At 41.1% G+C, this 19,061-nt stretch overlaps 2 protein-coding genes and 1 long non-coding RNA gene across 4 annotated transcripts; 2 read left to right on the top strand and 1 right to left on the bottom strand.

Annotated features, from left to right (window-relative positions):
* Nucleotides 1–10,530: 10,530 nt before the first annotated feature.
* On the top strand, nt 10,531–14,084 carry plin2 (perilipin 2). The gene is made up of 8 exons (XM_026161793.1): nt 10,531–10,612; nt 10,848–10,893; nt 11,089–11,284; nt 11,551–11,633; nt 11,804–12,068; nt 12,563–12,741; nt 13,131–13,247; nt 13,381–14,084. Exons 2-8 carry the CDS (start codon nt 10,864–10,866, stop codon nt 13,813–13,815), a joined length of 1,305 nt encoding a protein of 434 aa, XP_026017578.1. The 5' UTR covers nt 10,531–10,612; nt 10,848–10,863; the 3' UTR covers nt 13,816–14,084.
* A 297-nt stretch (nt 14,085–14,381) lies between these two features.
* Nucleotides 14,382–16,919, bottom strand: cdca9 (cell division cycle associated 9). 2 transcript variants are annotated; one of them, XM_026161797.1, is made up of 10 exons: nt 16,705–16,919; nt 16,493–16,624; nt 16,381–16,418; nt 16,245–16,296; nt 16,041–16,105; nt 15,815–15,876; nt 15,223–15,315; nt 14,946–15,027; nt 14,660–14,746; nt 14,382–14,588 (listed from the first exon to the last, which is right to left on the bottom strand). In XM_026161797.1, exons 1-10 carry the CDS (start codon nt 16,907–16,909, stop codon nt 14,544–14,546), a joined length of 861 nt encoding a protein of 286 aa, XP_026017582.1. In that variant the 5' UTR covers nt 16,910–16,919; the 3' UTR covers nt 14,382–14,543. The 2 variants fall into 2 exon arrangements, with proteins under 2 accessions (XP_026017582.1, XP_026017581.1); XM_026161796.1 differs by having other exon boundaries at nt 15,223–15,318; nt 16,705–16,915.
* Nucleotides 16,920–17,382: 463 nt separating this feature from the next.
* On the top strand, nt 17,383–18,745 carry LOC113018623 (uncharacterized). Its single transcript, XR_003271824.1, has 3 exons — nt 17,383–17,447; nt 17,695–17,800; nt 18,086–18,745. It is a non-coding gene; the product is annotated as an uncharacterized LOC113018623 (long non-coding RNA).
* The last annotated feature ends 316 nt before the right edge of the window (nt 18,746–19,061 follow it).

The raw sequence follows: 19,061 nt of genomic DNA, 5'->3' as shown, positions 1-19,061 counted from the left end.
ATTTTTAAATCTTTTTATTTTTCCACCAAAGCAATCATGTTTTGGAAGTATAGTATATGTTTTACTGATCTTCAAGGAGGGGGATTAGACAAGACAGCCGACACCTTTTTGCTATTTACAGGAGGCATCATATAGTAAATTTAGCGGCTTTAAGCTGGTAGCAAGGCTGTCTCCTAAAGTGGTAAAACCTTTTTTAAGTAGCCTGTGACTATGATTATTACTTACTAGACAAGATAAGAGCGGACTCCACCTAAGAACTTCCCAAAATGTCAAACTTCTGCATCACAGAGCACATAAACTCATGTTTTGTGGCTCCTGGTTTCCAAACCCCCCTCTGCACGCAGTTTAACGCCACTTGGTTGTCTCATCAATCCTGATTGCCTTTATGGCTCCGTGGAATTTGGCACGCTATCGGTCCGTGTGTGTTTGTACGTGTGTGTGCTCATGCTTGAGACTCCAAAGGAAACGAAAGCCGTTGCCACTGCTGGGCCTCAGCGTCCCGGGAATGCCGGGCCCGCTAAGGGTAAAGTAACCTGTCTGTCTGTCCGTCTGTCTGTCAGCAAAGATCTGTTTCAGACTGCAGGCGTTGACTTCCATCGGGCATGTTGTGTCCACTGCATGCTGTCTGAGGGCATCATGCCACAAACAACCAGTCAGAAATGTTGACAGTGGGCAAAACCCTCTTTGCGCTGCAGCCAGTGATCAGTCAGCCTGCCTGAGAAACTGAGGGTGTTGTTGTTGTTTTCCTCTCTCTTTCTCTTTAAGGAAGTATCTAACTACATACAAGTCTTGGCTTATGGCCGAAGCTAAATATGATGCTTCATGAATAGTCAAAAAATTTGCTTGAACAGCTTAGTGATGAATAACGTTGGCTGGCGTACAATAAGATTAGGGCACCATACTGCATACATCCAGAATATCCAGTTTTCTGATGAAAGCAGTAACCTGTGATACAGTATCTGATATGTCCTCATCAGATTTTCCATGGATATTACAGCTCAGCAAACACAATCAAGCAGCTATTAGAAAAGAGACAGGGCAGCAGAAAACGACATTTCTGGTGTAGATGAGTCTATTGTTACAGTAAATCTGCTACAGCCCCGATGCTGGCAGGAGATATGAATTGTGTTATTTAGGGCAAAGAGGATGAAATATCTATGGGGAATGGGAAAATAAGTGGAAAAGCATATTTTCACCTTCTCTTTTGTCTTTGTGATGATTTGCCTCGTTTTAGCGCTCTAAAACCCAGGCACTGATTTTACTCATGCTGCTTTTAGAAAGCCTCTGCCTGGCAACAGCTTTCTCTGTTCATCTATCCATTTTACACCCATGAATCTGTTGTTTAAAACACTTATTTAAGTCTTGGTTGTTGGGTGTTATCCTTGCTATTGTTGGGTTAGACACAGGGCACATACTTTTATATATATAAACAGTGCAAGAATACCACTAACTATTTCATCATACCCATATCATTTTAATTTGTAATTATAAACCACACATTGCAGTTTTTCACCTTTAAAAAAAATTAAACAATCAAAGTTTAAAAACATTCATCAATGAATAAAATGGGGTAAAACTATGACTTCCAGTTAGTATACATGGCATGAATATGGTTATAAAAGTACCTGTAAACACTAGAGCGTCCTCAAAGTTGGAGCTACGGGCTACATTAGTAACTTTACATCATGAAATATAGAAAAGTTCAGAACAGACAGAGGAACTGAAAAATCAGATTGAGAGCTTTCAGAGACGTGAGATCGGTGAGCAGCCAAAACGCAGTTGAAACACAGTTGCAGCAGTAATTATGTTGTGTAGACAGCCAGTCTACCTCTTATCAGCGCTGCAGTAACTATCCTCTGCCATGGCCACTGCAGTGCACTACTCCACCATATTAGCTTCGAAAAGCAGACGGGGCTGTGCCTTTCGACTTGGCACATGAGATATCAATGGGAATTAGAGTTTGTGTGACACTGCGCTACGTCATCCTCTGTGCACAGAGTCCAAGCCAAGAAACCTTCCTTTGCATTCAGCACAAAAGTGCCAGCTTAAACTTCACTGAAGGTGAAAAAATACTGACAAATATGAAGACTTTTGATGGTAACATGGATACCTCAAATATAAAGAAACACTGGCTGGCACGGTGACTCCAATAATCCCCCAGAATAGCAGAATATTCTAGCATGGCAACGACACCCTGCCAAAATCAGAGAGAGCTTCTGAAGACGAAAAAATCTTGAAAACTATGAATTTGGCCAGTTACGTTGTCTGACATGAATCCAATAAGACACCTTAGAGCTAAGAGTAAATATAAGGCCTCCAGAACATGAAGGATGCAGAACATGCCTCCAGAAATGCGTGCACTATCAAGATCCTCAGTGATGAGGAGGATGGAGTCTGTCATTATAAACACGGGGGACATATCAAGTACAGAAAAAAAGAAAGATTAGATCTCAGAGATGAAATGTATACTGACCTTGTTGTTGGGCCGTCTTACTGCTGTGGAGCGCCACCAAGAGAAACCAAACCCCTCCATTCAGCTTGGAAATAATGACAATGCTGTAAGGTTATAACATAATTCAAATCATTTGACATTTAAGGAATTTACTTTAATGTAGGCACAAAAGCAAATTACATCAAAAGTCTGTTTCCTTCTAGGATTAATTTATAAACTTACCCTACAGGTTAAAGCCTTTTGAATAAGTCTCTAACCTGCCCTAATACCATTCAAAGCACATTGTTCTGTTTGTGCAGCATTAAAAGACTTTCATCTATAGAGTAAAGAACAAATTGTACCACATCTCTAATACGCGCTTGGCAAATTTGCCTAAAAGGGAAACGTGGGGGTCTCACTGGGAGACTCTCTTTAACTTTGGAAAGTGATATGTCTTAAAGTATTAATACTGTACTACCAAAATATTGCAGTGATACAGCTGAGAGTCTGCGGCGTTGGGATTCAGGAAGCTACACTAGCCCGATTCAAAGAGATGTTGCAACATCGCAAGCGTGGGCTGAGGAGGGCTGAATCAGAGCAGCTTTGAGAACAAGCCTTAGAGCTTTAAATGTTTGGCTTTAACCTTTGGATGATTTTTTTTTTTATCTATCTGGATTTAGCTACTGACTCATTAAAATCAGTTAAAAATGAATGGTGTTCACTTATACGTGATAGCCGGGTGAAAAAATCTAACTCACTAAATGTAGTTTTGCAGCAATTTCTAGAAACACATGAAAGAAATGAACACTGAGGCTCCATCTTTGACCGCATATAAAGAGACCTCATTTTGTTTTTGTTTCCTTGTTTAATGAACTTTTACGGCTTCCCCTTATTAAAGTATGAATCATCTTAGTTAGATGCACTTACTAATTAGTCAGGTGTTTTGCACTGCTTTCAGGGCATGCCAGTAAACATATGTGCTTGATATTGTGTCAGAACATCGACATTCGCATGACTCATCTCTTTTATTTCCTGGAATACATATATATATATATTTTAAAAGGAGTTATGAATGGCAAACACTGATGCTCGTGCAACACTTCAGCACTGCAGGCCAAGGACCTCACAGTGTCCTGTGCTGCTCAGCACAGCCCTGGCTACCCACAGAGACCACCTGAACAGAGGGCTGGTTGGGTGCATGCCTTCTGCTGACGACGTATGTGTGAGAGACCAAAAGAAAGGCAGAGGAGGAGAGGCGGATGACAGATAGCTTGGCCTGGCTGTCAGCTGCCACTCGGCTCCCATTATGACTCCTCTCGTGTCCAAACCTCGTTCTCTCTGGTTTCTTCAGCTTTCTGCACGCCTCAGGTACTGCTTTGGAGGCCAGCTGACAGAGAGACTGCAAAGGAAAAGCCTGGAGAGAAAGCAGAAATGAAGCAAGAGCCCATTTCCCACGTTGTTCTTGGCTCCCGTCTGCCTCCGAAGACTTAAGAGAACACTTCCAAAACAAAGAGATTGTCTGTGTAGGTGCCCAAATAGCCAGCCCACGCATGTATGCACACTTGCACACAGACAGAGACGTACTCACTCTCTGGGACGTAAAAAAATGTTTTTCTAATTCCTTCTAAGTGCCTATTTAAGCAGCTGTTTTCTGTAAACACTGGCCCGGACGGCACAGCGAGGACATTGGGTTTTAGATCATTCTCAATTATATTATAATTACGAGGACTCGCCGTGGTTGTCAGCTACGGCAGCCAGAAAATATAGCTGTGAATCGCTCCCCCTTTGCCAGCACAAACAGCCGGCCTGCTAATCCCAGCACGGCTCTGTGAAAATGCTCTGTGATGGGATACTGTTGAAACATGGTGGGGTCATGTGGGACCGTGTTGGAGCCGCACGAGGGACAAGCCTCATTGTCTGACCTGCCATCTGACCCATTCAAAGTATGTGCTCATTGACCAGCTCTGCAATTATATCTGTGCCTCACAGGTCAACAACCACAGCAATAGTCTCCCAACTATGAAATGTGAGACCTCTTTCCCCCTCTTCTCTCTGAGAAAATCATTACTGAAAATCATCATTAAGGTGGGAGAAGTGGGGGTCCGGGTGGGGCCCTGCCTGAATGCAGAGGTTATAAAGTTCAAAAACCAGGCTGCAAATAGTGACCTTTTCTCACATTTTACCTTAATCGTGTAGTTTTGGCCACACAATGGGAAATGTAGAGGGTTTGCTTAGATGTCCTATCTAATGAGCCAGAGTCATTATTTGAGGATCACATCTGACAGGTGCGCAGAGCCCTGCTTAATAAGAAACTTGCCCAGAATGTTGCAGTAAATCAGCAGTCGCTGCCCTGCTAAACGCATACTGTCCGTGCAGATCCGCTGCTTATTAAAGGCTGAAGTAATGGTTATTTCAAGAGGGCAGGCATCATTTTGTTAAAATGTCATTTATTTCTGCGACCTCTCCGGCTCCGGGGCTGGTTTGAAGCTGGAAAGCAGATCCAAATTTAGCAGCAGGGCTACAAAAGTTTATGTAGCTATTTCTGGCCCAGATGGAGAGGTTCTCCTGTAAATTCACTCAGCAAGAGTAAGGACAATATTTAGTCCACCTCGACTTGATCGAGATGACGACAACTCTGTTCGGGGAATGTCTTTTGTGTATGTGTGTGTGTTTGCCTGTAACAATAAGTATTAGGTTGCCATTTTTGCACATTTAAGAGACGACTGTAATTCTAAACAGAGCAAAAGTGGTATGCTTTAACCTGACTCAACACAAGCAGCAATAAAAGATAATGGGTGCTTTTTAGCAAACAGCTGCATGACTGAGGTATAATGTCCGAAAATAGACTAGAAGTGACCTAAACACATGTAGATATTGCTATTCTTTTTTCTTTCTTTTTTTAAAGCTGCTAATCTTTTTATATGGAGAGAGGACAGTGGTGACAACCTACCTATGATTATGGACTAAAACATACTGACTGGTTTGCTGTCCTTTTCTTCTGCTGCCTTTTCAGCACCAAACAGCAATGATAGCATTTAGCAGCTAACAGATTGGGGGGCCCTCAGAAAGAATAGAAATCAACAGAGAGAAGGGTGAATATTGAATATAATTAATTTAAAAAATATATAATTGGGGTTATTTATGTCCTTTCATCCTTGAAATAAAAATCTTAAAACTGTTCATGTTGGTTAGCATCTGTTGGAAATTGAAGGTTGAGGGATAATCTGCTGTATTTTCAAGCAGTTTCTGCTGCCCCCAAGTGGCCAAACAGGAAGCCAGCAGCCTATAACTACATAATCAAGGCCTTTGTTCTAATATTAAATGTTTTTCAAAGGTGATTTCCTGAACTCTATCATTTTTTCCCTTTTACTTTAGTAAAGTATTTTTACTGAAACAAAATTATGTCCTAGACTAAAAAAAAAAAGAAGGTTATATCCCCTAAATACCAGATTCCATTAAATTCTATATTTTACATTGTTATTATGTAACAAAACATGTGACTAAATTATTTAAAGTCAGCATTTTAGGTCTAAATGTTTTTGAGTGCACAGAAAATAATAATTAATATCAAATTCCAAAGTGTACCTGGGGAGTAAAAATGAGCACAGTCACTATAGAAGCAAAACATGCATTAAAAACAAGGCATTAAAAACAAGGTGTTTACGGGTCACCCCGGGGAACTCAGTCATTTGAAATTCAAAGCTTGCAATATGTATTTAAAGAACCCACAGTGCACTGTCTGACTGACAGCAGCAGACACCTATTGGCTGGCACTGTCTGGCAGAAGGTGTATTTAAATTGGCTGCTGTGCTCGAGTGTAGAGTGAACCAAAGCATACCACTACACCAAAGACATGTCACTTCCTTTCTCCTTTGCTTTAAAGCACCATCTCTGCCTCTTTCCCTTGTGATCTAAAGAGCATTAAAGTTCACCCACTCTCCCTCTTTTCTTCCTGTCTGTACTCTTTCTTCACGCAGCGCCGCTAGCTGTGTGTGATCTGGAGGTGTGACACTTTCCCAGTAGCCCACAGGTATCTGTTACCCAGCCAGGAGTCTTGGCATGCTGCCCGCAGCCCTACCTGTCTCTGAGGGCACAATAGAGGGATCCCATGTGAGGATCTCCAGTCTCCTCCTGCCAGACTCTGTCCCCTCTCTGCCACAAGTGATCGTTCTTTTCATGTCAGCTGAGAGAAGCAGCAGACTCGGCTCATTACCAGCTCTTCCCTCTCAAGCTATCAACATGTCTGTTGCATACCTGGGGTTTCAAATGGCTAATATGTATTCATCTAATTGTACTTCCTGATAAGCAGAAGAAGATGGATGGATGGATGGATGGATGGATGGATGGATGGATGGATGGATGGATGGATGGATGGATGGATGGATGGATGGATGGTCCATCCATCAATTCATCCAAAATATGAGTACAGAATTCTGGTGCTTATGGTGCCACATCACAGCAGGTCCATCACTGTTTTGGCCAGGAATTGGGGGGCGGGGTTCTCCCAAACCAAAAAAGGGACTTTAGCCCACAGAAATTATGTGTAAAACTAAATAAAGTACAGTAAACTAAACATTGAAACAATTTGGGGAAAGGCAAGAAACAGAAGCACCACAGTGTTTAGTTTGAGTGTTAATTTTGCCTACATTGGTGCCATCTAGTGGGTTTAACCTGTAAGTACCATCAAGTGTGAGATACTAGAGTCGTGTCAGGAATGGGGATAAATCACATGGTAATTTGGGGATTTTAATTATATTATTTTCCATGGAATTGGGATGATACATATGCATACATGTTAAATGACTTATAAAATACAAGATCTGAGTACAAAAGTTTGAAGTTATTTTGGATTTTCTCTAATCCACACAGGACCGAAAGTATACATGCAGGGTGATACATACACCTCAACAAGTTGCATCTCACCCAGATATTTGGTAGCAATCGACAAGTTTCTAGAAAAATTATAGCTGGATTCTTGGCTGAATTGGTAGAGTTCATTTAAATTGATTGTTTTACTGGCTCAGACCCGGCTTTTAAACGTAGTCCACAAATTTTAAATAGGATTGAGCTTTGGGCTGTGGGAAGACTGTTCCCAAAGCTAGATGTGAGTTTTCTTTAGCCATCCCAAAAGCAGTTTTCATGTATGTTTGGGATTATTGTCCGGCCACTTAGTTGTGTCCAAGTTTCACCATCTAGCTGCTCTTTTTCTTATCCATGAAGAACAGCAGAGAAGCTGTTACCAGATCAAAGGCAAAAAGCAGGCACATGGTCACAAACATTCACTTCCTGTTACTATTTACTAGGAGCAGTTTGCTCCTCGAGTTTCAGCGTCACTTCATTCACACTCTCTTTCCATCTTCCTTGAACATTTCATCAACATTTCCAACATGAGGCGCTTCTGTTGTGAAATCCTGTCTGTACTGAGAGTGGACAGTTTCCCCTTCAAGCCTGCAAGAGAGTCAGGGGATTTTTTTAAAGGGGTAAAGTTAGGACATTGAACCAGAATAACCCTGCATTCTGAATTAGACAAGCTGGCAGTAATGTGTGAACATCCTGCTCAGCTGAACTGGGACTTTAAAGACTCAGTATTTCAGATAAAGCATCCAAGCAAGTATCCTCACAAAAGAGTATGACTCCTAATACTCAAGATGACTTTCAAAATAAAATTACTCCATAAGAAACTGAAAATCATTTTTATAGTAGATATGGGAAATATGATTATTATACTACAGTAGCAGAAACTAATTGTGCACAAAATATTAAGTGCATTGTTTTTTTGTGTAATACATTTTATTCTAAATAAACAGAGTGGTACACTCCATGAGTAAACTGTACTTTTTAAAAAGTGTAGATTTTGGGTTTTCTTAAAAAAATAAATCATCCAACAAACATAATAATTCAAACAGTGTTCTGATGCTGGTGATGAGCCAGCATTTAATTCATTTGGATACAGCATTACCTCATTTCCTTTGAACTAATGCACCTTTACATGCTATAACATCACAGTGAGCCAAAGATTACACCTCCGCAAACCTTAAGTATAGATTTCATCATGTCACGCTGATTATTCTTGGTTGTACTTTGAGTGCCATAAAATTGGGCAATCACCTGAACATGACGTGTTCAGTTAAAAATGATCCGATCAATGTCCAGTGCAACGTGGTATCTGAATGTAGGTGGGAGTGTGCAACTAAACCCAACGTGTGACACATTTTCAATAGATTGTCAGTTATTCAGTTTTTCTTATATAGTTATTCTGTAAAGCTTTGATCTTATTGTCCTTTATGCAGAATCTTGCTGTTTCCTGTAGCCAACATTTATTTGATCATATGGGTCCATTTAAAATGCATGAAGGCTGATAAATAGGCCCCACGGGTCCATCTGCTGAATCCAGGGTCCCAGTGTATTAACCAGCAGAGGAATCTGAGCTAAGCCCATGTTTCCTCATCTGGCCTCCAAATGTGTTGCATCCAACAAAACTGCATTAGCACTCAATTCACATTTTAATAACACGTACCAAAATAGAAATAAGCATTGACACTGGCAAGCAGATCCGAACCAGAGCCACACATCTGGCTCCGATGAGCGACTGGCAAACGCAGGCCTGTTTATCTGCTGGTAGACCACTGACGTACGGCACTGTTCAAGCCTTTACAACAGTCAGAAATCAATTAAGAGAGGTTACGTGTGGGTCAAATGTCTTGCAGTCACTTTTAAGAAATCCCCTAATCTTTCTTAGACGTTGCATGAGAGCAAATATACAGCTGGCCTCCCTGCATTGTGAGAAAATACTTTGACGGTGAATTAAAAAGGCCCTGGAGTGACTTTTTTTTTAAACTTCAACTCAATCTTCATTTTAACAATCACTGGGTAATTAAGACTGTGAAACTGTGAAATGACTTACAATTTGGGGGGTTTATGTAGCATCACACTAACAAACAGCTGATGAACATTAGGAACACTAGTTTTTCCCATGTGGTGACAAAAACCAGTCTGCTGTGAAAATGGCCTCAGTTTTTTAATATTTAACTCAAACGTGCATTGTGTGGTTTGTATATAAACTCTAACTCCACAAACTGAAATCCTGTTTGTCCCTTCAGGCTTCTGCCAGTAGTTACTGTCCCCACACTGAATGATAAGATAATGTTTTGCTTTCAACAACAAAATACAAACATTTATTTACTGCATGAAACATAATGATACTTAGGTGTGTGTGTGTGGACTCATTTGGCCATATTTCATGCTGTATTGCCAATTATTTTCCTTTAATCTCAGTGCATTGGTGAACTGTTGCAGGTCCCATGTAGATGATGTGGGTTTGAGCTAATCAAGCCGGCTCACATAGATCCCGAAAAACGTGCCAAGTCTGAGCCTGCGCAAGACTGATTTACTGCACTCAGACCCCAAAGGGTCTCCAAAAGCCAACAGCTACAATATTTTTCATCAGGTTGGCTTTGTGATAATTGGAAATGATTAATTAAATAGACGTTTGCTGGGAAGCGTAACCGCTAAAGCAAAATATCATGTAATATAATAGGGAATCGTAGAGGGGCCAAATAATATTTTTAAAATGACAGTTTTACCTGTAATGTTGCAGTTGGTATTATATTTAAAGGATTCACATGACCAAACCAAACAGTTTGGATTTTTTTAAATTACCACAAACTACCAGGAACAACAGCCTTCTGGACCACTGACTGTTATGATGATTTATACAAAATATAATTTAAAAGGCAGTACGTTGTCATTTGTGTATTGTACTTGGAGACTGTAGGGGAAAAGGTGAAGAGGCTTTCATGTATTTCCTTTTCCTAGGACCCATGGTAAAGAAGTGCAGCCATATTCAGTGTAGACTACTCACAGCTTTGGAGCCACTGTTTCTGCTGTTGTATTAAAAATATGTACATTTTAAAAAGTGTCGTCACTGAACTTGAATGGCTGCTGAAAGGAGATGAAACCATGGGCTGAACTGTGTCACCGCCTGCTCATGTGACAGCTGATTTCAGAGGAATTCCCCGACCAAACTTTTACCCCGTTTACCTTTGCCCTACAAGCAGTAGCGACGCTACGTCACAGCGCTTGGCTAGATCTCGCGATAGCTGCTGCGCATAAAAACCGCCACAGCCTGCTCGCGCAGTATCAGTCAGCTCATTGACCGTTTGGAAATAGTTAAGTTACTCGGTAAGTGTCCACTGGTATCTGTTTCATTATGTGTTTTAACTGCTGTTTAATACAGTTGCATTGCCTTTCTATCGGTAGAAGGTTCACTTGAGCGTTTATTATTATGTAGCTAACTATGAGAAACTTTAAAGAACCTAATACGGAAGTAACAACCTCCAGTTTATCTGCTGTAAAATGTCGTGATTCTACGTGTTTGTTGTTTTCTTGAACTAAATCGCATTTTCTTTGTCTGCAGGTTTATCTGGACAGAAATGGCAACCGCTGAAGTTATTCCAACTCAGGTGAGTTAGTTTTTGCCCTCAGGTACTGTAGTTTTAAGTACATTTCGTGAAACTATGCTTTCAAATGTCTTATGTGGTTTACAATTTTAAAACCATGGGTTTACGCCGATAGCCCGTCACAAAATAGCACTCCGTAATGTTTAAAGGAGTTCGGAGACTTATACGTTAACTGTTTTCTTTCTGTTGCCTTTACAGAGTGTGGTGGAGAGGGTCGCCAGCCTTCCTCTGATCAGCTCCACCTATGGCTTGGTGTCCAGTGTGTACTCCAGCACAAAGGACAACCACCCGTACATCAAGACTGTGTGTGAGGCCGCGGAGCAAGGAGTCCGCACCATCACCTCAGTGGCTCTCACCACTGCTTCACCCATCATCGACAAGCTGGAGCCTCAGAGTAAGAACCATTCGTCCGTCTGTAGGCGTGGTATTAGAGGTGGGAGGAGGTCAGAGTGAAACTGCAGGGATGATTAAACTGAGTCACGCTTTGTCTTTTCAAGTCAGGCCGTTGAGGCATTGCGACCTTTCACCCACTTATTATAATCAGGCAGAAATAAGCATCATAGCTTCTGATACGGTTTAGATTTTATACTTGTTTTACTTTTAAGCAACATTTACTTACTTTATTTAATCTTAAGCATTCTTTTGTTTTTTCTTCTATAGTTGCCATGGCCAATGATCTTGCCTGTAAAGGTTTGGACAAGATTGAGAAAACCCTGCCGATTCTTCACCAGCCCTCTGAGCAGGTATGCATTGATTCATCAGCAAGCTCAATTTCACAATGTGAAATGTGCTAATCTCCTCGGTTATCAGCCGTGACCTTTGTCCCATTTTTCACAATTGCTGTTTCCTCACAAACTTTAAACTCATCCTTTGCTGCAATCACTAAAATAAAAATGCATGTGGATCTCCCCAGATTGTGTCCAATGCCAAGGATGTAGTAACCACTGCTAAAGATGTCGTGACGGGCACAGTCTCAGACACTCTGACCAGCGTTGTGGAGAAAACCAGGGGCGCGGTGCACGGTGGGGTGGACAAGACCAAATCTGTCGTCAACGGCAGCGTGAGCACTGTACTGGAGAGCAGAGTGGCACGGCTCATCAGCAGCGGAGTCGACACAGCCCTGAGTACATCCGAGAGTCTGGTGGAGCAGTACTTACCTATGACTGAGGCTGAGCTGGGTGAGTGGAATCAAAAGACAAAGAAAAAAATGCCTCTATAGATTTTTCTTTAAATATTTAAGGAAATACTTCTAATGATTTACTTTTTACATATAATTTAAAAGGTGGATTTGTCTCCAGTTTGTTTTTCAGATAAACAGAATACAAATAAAAGCTAGCGAGATTAAGCTTGTGTGTGTGACAAGATGTGACAAAGTTCAGTTAGTGGTCCAGTTTCCAGAAAAGCTGACCGGATCACATTATGTGTGTAAATTTGCATTAGTGCCTTCATATAAAAAGAGCTGATCAGGCTGAGCTGTGGTGTTTTGAGGCTTATGAAACAGTCTTGATACTAGGATTCTTTCAACTGATCTCTTCTCACGGTCTGAACAAGTACAACTAATGTTTTTACACTTGTCCACACTTTAGGTTTTAAGAAAAACAAAAAAAACAAGACAACTTTATATAGTTTGTTGTTTGACTGGGATTTTCCATGTTTCCCTGCCTTATAACAGAGCTGGAGGCAAAAACTGTGAAAAGCTTTGACAACAAGGAGCCGAACTACTACGTCCGCCTGGGCTCTCTCTCCACCAAGCTCCGCAAGAGAGCGTACAGCAGAGCCATGGTCCAGATACGAGATCGCAAGCAGCGCTGCATGGAGTTCATTTCTGAGCTGAACTCCACTGTTGACCTGGTGGGCCTCCTCCACACACACACACACACACGCTCTCTCTAACATAATGAGCAAGGAACAAGATTCACAGGAAGGGACTTTTTGTTTTTTGGAGGGGAGGTTATGACATTTACTCTTTTATTCCTGGATATCAAAGGAATGTTCGTTATACAAACACCCAGTATGTTTTAAAGTCACATATACAGTATTTAGACCATTTTTGAATATTTAACCCTTAAAAAGCGATGACACAACACATTCACTGACATCAGTAAATGCCACACTGTTTGCCAGCATCAGTCATCATGCCAATATTGGTTCATTTTATTATCCAGATGATAGAGCCATTCTGTCCTTTCACTGCTTTTGGACTTAAAAAAAAAATAAACGTTTCCTGTGTTTTTCTTCAGATTGAGGTTGGCAGAAAGAACATTGACAGTGCTAACCAGATGGTGAACAAGAAGTTGAATTCCCTGGTTGCATGGAAGTCCAGTAGTCCAAACCAGGAGAACTGTCATGAGGCAGAGGTAAAGATTTACATTGAGATAAAATATTATCCATAAGATTCACTTATGATAGAGTACACAGCACTTATCTTATTGAATTAAAGTGGGAAAATAATGCAAATTAATTCAGATCTGTTCCTCTCCATCTATGCAGGTAATTGAGTCCCGCACTTTGACCCTAGCGCGTTCCCTCACCCAGCAGCTTCAGACCACCTGCCTTGTCCTCGTCTCCAGCCTGCAGGGTCTCCCCAACCACATCCAGCAGGAGGCGCTGTCCCTCGGCTACTCTGCCTCACAGGTGTACGCCAACTTCAGCAAAGCTAAGGCGCTGGGAGACCTGCCAGACACAGGGTTGACCAGCAGCAGAGTTCAGCTGAGCAAAATGAAAGAGTCCCTGGACAACGTCATGGATTATCTGATCAACAACACGCCACTCAACTGGCTGGTGGGACCTTTCTATCCACGGATGGCTCCCGAGCCCACTCCCATACCAGCATCTGAAGACAGCAGCACCTACACCACATCCTCCAGCTCTTCTACACAGGGACAGAGGGAGGAGCCCATGGAGGTGGAGATGGAATCCCTGTAGTGATCCATTACAATTTAAAGCTTAATATTCTGAATTTTGTGGCAATATTTGACAGCTTTGTATGCAAACTTTTACTTTATATTTTTTAAAATCTCAACTGTATTAGCACAGAACCTGAAATGTAATTCCACAGTACCAAGAAAGTACATTTTATTAACTTGAGAATATTGAACTTTAATTGCGCAATTTCATTCTCCACAATTATCATACAAATCATTTATCTAGAACAATAAACCTGTGCTTGCTTCAGTATAAACGTGTGAAATCTGTTCAGAGTTTGCATCAAGTTATTGGGGACTAATACTTGCTTTTAGTTTTACTATCATGAAATGTGTGTAAGCCATTACCTAGGCAGGGGCTAGCCCATACTACCTTCAGTTTAACCTGTACACTGATGGCATTTAAAGACATTCCTAAATAGGTTAATTACCCAATAACACTGGTCCCCATTTGGTTTCTATTACACAACATTTGCTCCACGTGGTACATTTAAGGAAAAACAAACTAACACCTCAGCTGCACATTTGAAATACCATCATACAAATAATTTGGCACTTAGTCATGAATTAACACTTAATCTTTTATTATTAGTTTTAAAACCCACACAAATGCATTGTAAATACACTGTTCAGCTGAACACGTATAATAGAAACTTCTTGAAGTTAAATGCGTTTCTGAGCTCCATCTGGACAGACATCCTGGACACGGGGATATTTGGGTTTCTTCGGTCATCTGTCGCAGCCACTCCGCTGTGACAGATAATCTATCAGACTCTGAAAAGTGAAATAACAGTTTCAAATGGAGTTTCTATGTACAGTTTGTAATGAAGTGGGCCTTCTCCTACCGAGAGCTTCTTAATCTGGCACCGCGCCACGTCATCCAGCATGTCCCAGTTAATGTCATCTTTAGTCTCTTCAGAAAAGCTCACCATCTATGAAGAGAAACACTTGACTTGTGAAAAACATCAATGTCTAGAATCTGTTAAACCACAGGACCTCAGCTCACATAAGGAACACTTTATTCAAAAATCTGACTCCATACACTGAACTCAAGAACAAGGACAAACTCCTTAGTTTTAGGCCAAGTTTGACTCTGAAATGTAGAGAAAGAAAAAAAAAAAAAAAAAGTACCAGCCCCTGTGCTGTGGTTACAGCGATATGTGCAGTAGAGCCTGCTGTAGAACAGTGCAGATCACCAGCAGAGACCACAGACCTGCGGGTCAACACAGAACTCACATCAGTGCATTTTAATGAGAGCTGACAGTATTTGTACTCGCCAACTATTTAAAAACAACGTAGGAGCTAAACTTCACAGTTTAGAGCATTAAAAAAATAAAATAAATAGTTTTAGCCAGAAACAAAACATATGCAGTACATGTTTCTGATCGAACAAAGGCGTCAAACAGACCTGAGTTTAAGTCTGGACTGGCTCAGCGGGGACAGGTCGTTGGTCTTGCAACTTGCCAAGCGGCGAGTTCTCTTGGTTATGACTGAGGAGGGTCTGCTGCAATTAGAGTGCTGGTGTTACAGCTGAACGGCCTTTCATTTTACCTGGTTGTTTGCATACTCCACTCCCCGTGTAGAACAAGTGGTTTTTTCCATGCCAACTAAAAAGCAGCAATGGCCAACCCCATGTTTAAAAGTGCTTAGCGAGGGTTTTATGACCTGCTCAGACTGACGCTGGTGACCAACAAAAATTCAGTCAGGGGTTCTCTTGGGGGTCTTGGTATGTTACCAAGGTGGTACCATCAAAGAGTCAATATATCCTACTATATGTCATTTTCCTCTGATGATCTAAACTCTGTTCACAAACTAATGAGCTCCATTGATGTCATTACCTCCTGGGTATCTAGAAATCTTTGAGAACTCTTGGCAGGTGGAAGTAATGACAAACATACCAGTTAAGAAGAAAACCAGTTCAACTAACACTGGATCAGGCCTTGATCGGGTTCAGAGCAGTAAATAACCATGCACTATGTGACTTTGAGCCTAATCCTTACATGAGATTTCCAGTGCTGTTACTACAAACTAATGTCCTCGTCCTTTTAGTCTCCTTCACTCCCTAAACACAAAGACACAAAACAAGAAGACAGAAAATAAAGAAATGTAAACGATTGCTTTTATTCCCCAGAGATCGTGGGGTTTTTTTTTTTTTAATGAGGACTGGAAAGTTTAAAATCACAGTGACAGCCATGCCTGTGCAAATACACCTGCTGCATCACCTACCTTTGAGGTTTTGGATGAGACCCTGTGGGTTGGGGCAGACTGGTCTGGTGAATCAGTGGGTTTAGCTGCAAAAATACAAGTATAAATAATGGCAGCTAAACAAACCCAAAATAACTTGGAGAAATTAAGGTTTGTGTCTTTACCTATGACAAGATCAATTGTTAACCTCACTGGACAAAATGGAAAAATGTAGTTTGATTTCACCTCTTTTACTGGTTATCTGTTTGCGGGGCTGGGGTACCTCACCACACTCATTCTGCAAAAGGTCCAAGTACAACATATGATTAATAAAAAATAATAAAATTATAGACAGCAGATTATAACCAGAAACCCAACTCACCTTACTGGCTATTGATTCCTCACTGGCGAATTCCTCCTCTACAAGAGAAAACAGTCGGTAGTTGTTGTTCATGTAAGACGCTCAAAAATAACAAAAATCACAGAGGACTCACCGCTTATTAAATCCCCTATGAGGGTGTTTTGAAGAGAAGGAGGCATCTTCATCAGCTCCACTTTGAATACTTTTTCCACTGTGGCCAGCGTGTTCTCCATTTTGGCCTCCATCTCGTTTACACGCTCTTGGGCTGTAAGGAAAGATGGATGGACGTCAGAAATGAAGTATGAAGCTTTACGTGGGTGCGGCTGCAGCGAGGCTGCACCTCACCTTCTTTCTCAAACTGTTGGATGAATAGAGCCAGCTTGCTGCGCCGCATTTCCCGGCTCAGCTCTTCTTTACTCTGCACGCTTCTTGTGTTTTTCGTCCGCCGCGACGCCATCTCCCCACGCTGCTTCGGTGGACTCGAGTTTGCGATCAAATAACTAGACAGCCGAACACCTGACACCGCAGCACTTTTAATGAAGATATCCATGCGCGCAGCGGGGTGGAAGTAATGAGGTTATTCTGACCGTGTTGCTTGGCGAAAGGATACACTTCACAGTGATCAGCCACAAAACTTGAACTAATGTTAAAGAAACTAACTGTAATCAGAATTTGCAACATTTTTTTTTACTTCACCACTGGGTGGCAGTGTTTTACAAGACATTGTTTTATGAAATGGACATCCAGAAAAGTATTCACTTGATTTACTCAAGAGTTTGTAATTGTCACTTTTCAGATTTTCAGGTTTCACTTTAGAAGTTTGTTGAAAAACAGCAAACAAACCTCTGTGATTGTGACCTTTGTGAATCTGACATGTTCCAGATTCACAAATCTGACATGTTTATGTATAATCCGGATTATACATAACTTTCCATATGTATGTCTTACTCTCCAAAATTGTACAGGAAATCTGTCTTCAAAAAAACAGTCTTAGTCCAACACAACGGAAATAGGAAAAACGAAAACACAAATAGGAAAAAACACAACGGAAGTGTTTCTGGGGATAACCCGCGATCATTTCATATCGGGTAAATTACCAAATACAAGCTTTCTAACATAAGTATTTTCATTATTTACTAGACTATCATTGTGGTTTCTGATGAGTGCAAAACCACATAGTTGCATGCATTGTGGGCTTCCTGTCGTGCTTTCTAAGTTAGCAAGCTCTAAAGTAGAAATACTGAAATGTTTATGTTTATTTTGTGGGCAGAAAGAACGATAATCCATTGAGTCCGGACTTTATTCCATCTATTTTTAACTACGTTTCATCTCCAGAGAAAAGGAGAACAAAAATGAGACTGGATGTGTTCAACAGAAGACAGAAAGCAAAGCTACAACGGATAGAGCAAATAAAGCTATCTGCAGAAGGCATCCCTCCAAGGTGAATATATCAAAGTCTTTCTGTTGCATGTTGATTTGGTCTCTTATTCTAACTGTCATACTTAAATTAATGTATGTAAAAGATCTTAATCTGTTCATCCCCACTTTATCCTACTCGGTAAAATTATAAACCACAACGTTTCTGCACAATTGGGTTCTAAGTTTAGTGCAAGCTAGTAGTGGTATCATGTACTGTAGTAGTATACTGTAGGAATAGAATAATTGACACAAATGCGGTTTACATCTTAACACCTCCCTTACTACACTTCTTTTGTGTTTTCACCAGTCAACCAAGTGAATATCCCCAAGATAATAGCAAGAATCCTACTGCAGACCAAACTCCCATCTCACAGCTTTTGAAGGACTTCACCAATGAAGAACCTGGAAATGATGTCCAGCCTGTTCTCCATGAGAATGTTCTATTATGTAGCACTGAAACATGTGGTAAACGCCTCCAGACTCTTGAGCAAGATTGCCAAGCTCTTAGGACTGAAAATGTGTTGCTGAAAGAAAAAACGAGTAACACTACACTGCATATTTTCAGTGTAGGGTTGATGTTCTTACTGGTTTACCAACATATACAATTCTCATTACAGTTTTTCGTTTTGTGGCTCCTTTTCTCCAACTTAAATCTTGTTAAACATGTTTTCAGCAGTACATGTCAACGTTAATGAAGCTTTGAATGAACTTGTCCTTTGACTTTTTGGATTTTTATTTCAAAATTGACTCAACCACTGTTTCAAAGCTTTTCAAACACTGTATCAGTGTGATGCATTGTAGACTGGTGCCAAGTCTAGTGTTGTGGCCTGACAGAGAATCCCTAAGACAATCTCTGCCATGTGCATTTCGGAAGAGCAGCTTTGAGAAGACTGTTTGCATCATAGATTGTTTAGAAATAGTTCTAGAGAAACCGAGTAGATTGTTATCCAGTGCTCAGTGTTACTCCTTGTACAAGTTACATCACACAGTAAAATATTTAATTGCAATTTGACCTCAAGGTTCCATTTGTTTCGTCTCCTCTGGATGGAAAAGATGAGATAAGATAACCTTTATTAGTCCCAAAGACCTGCGAAATCTCTCCGCCCCACACCGTGGGTGCCGCAGCCTGCCACTGAAGGAGCTGCTCAGTGCTGTTGGAGCTTCCTGCATGGGGTGGGAGATGTTGTCCAACAGGGATGACAGCTTAGCCGCCGTTCTCCTGTCACTCACCACCTCCACTGGGTCCAGAGGGCATCCTAGAACAGAGCTGGCCCTTCGGATCA

This window comes from Astatotilapia calliptera, chromosome 3 (assembly GCF_900246225.1).
Source record: "Astatotilapia calliptera chromosome 3, fAstCal1.2, whole genome shotgun sequence".
NCBI lineage: Eukaryota > Metazoa > Chordata > Actinopteri > Cichliformes > Cichlidae > Astatotilapia > Astatotilapia calliptera.
Note: the sequence above shows the minus strand (reverse complement) of the source record. Positions and strands in the feature narration are given on the sequence as shown.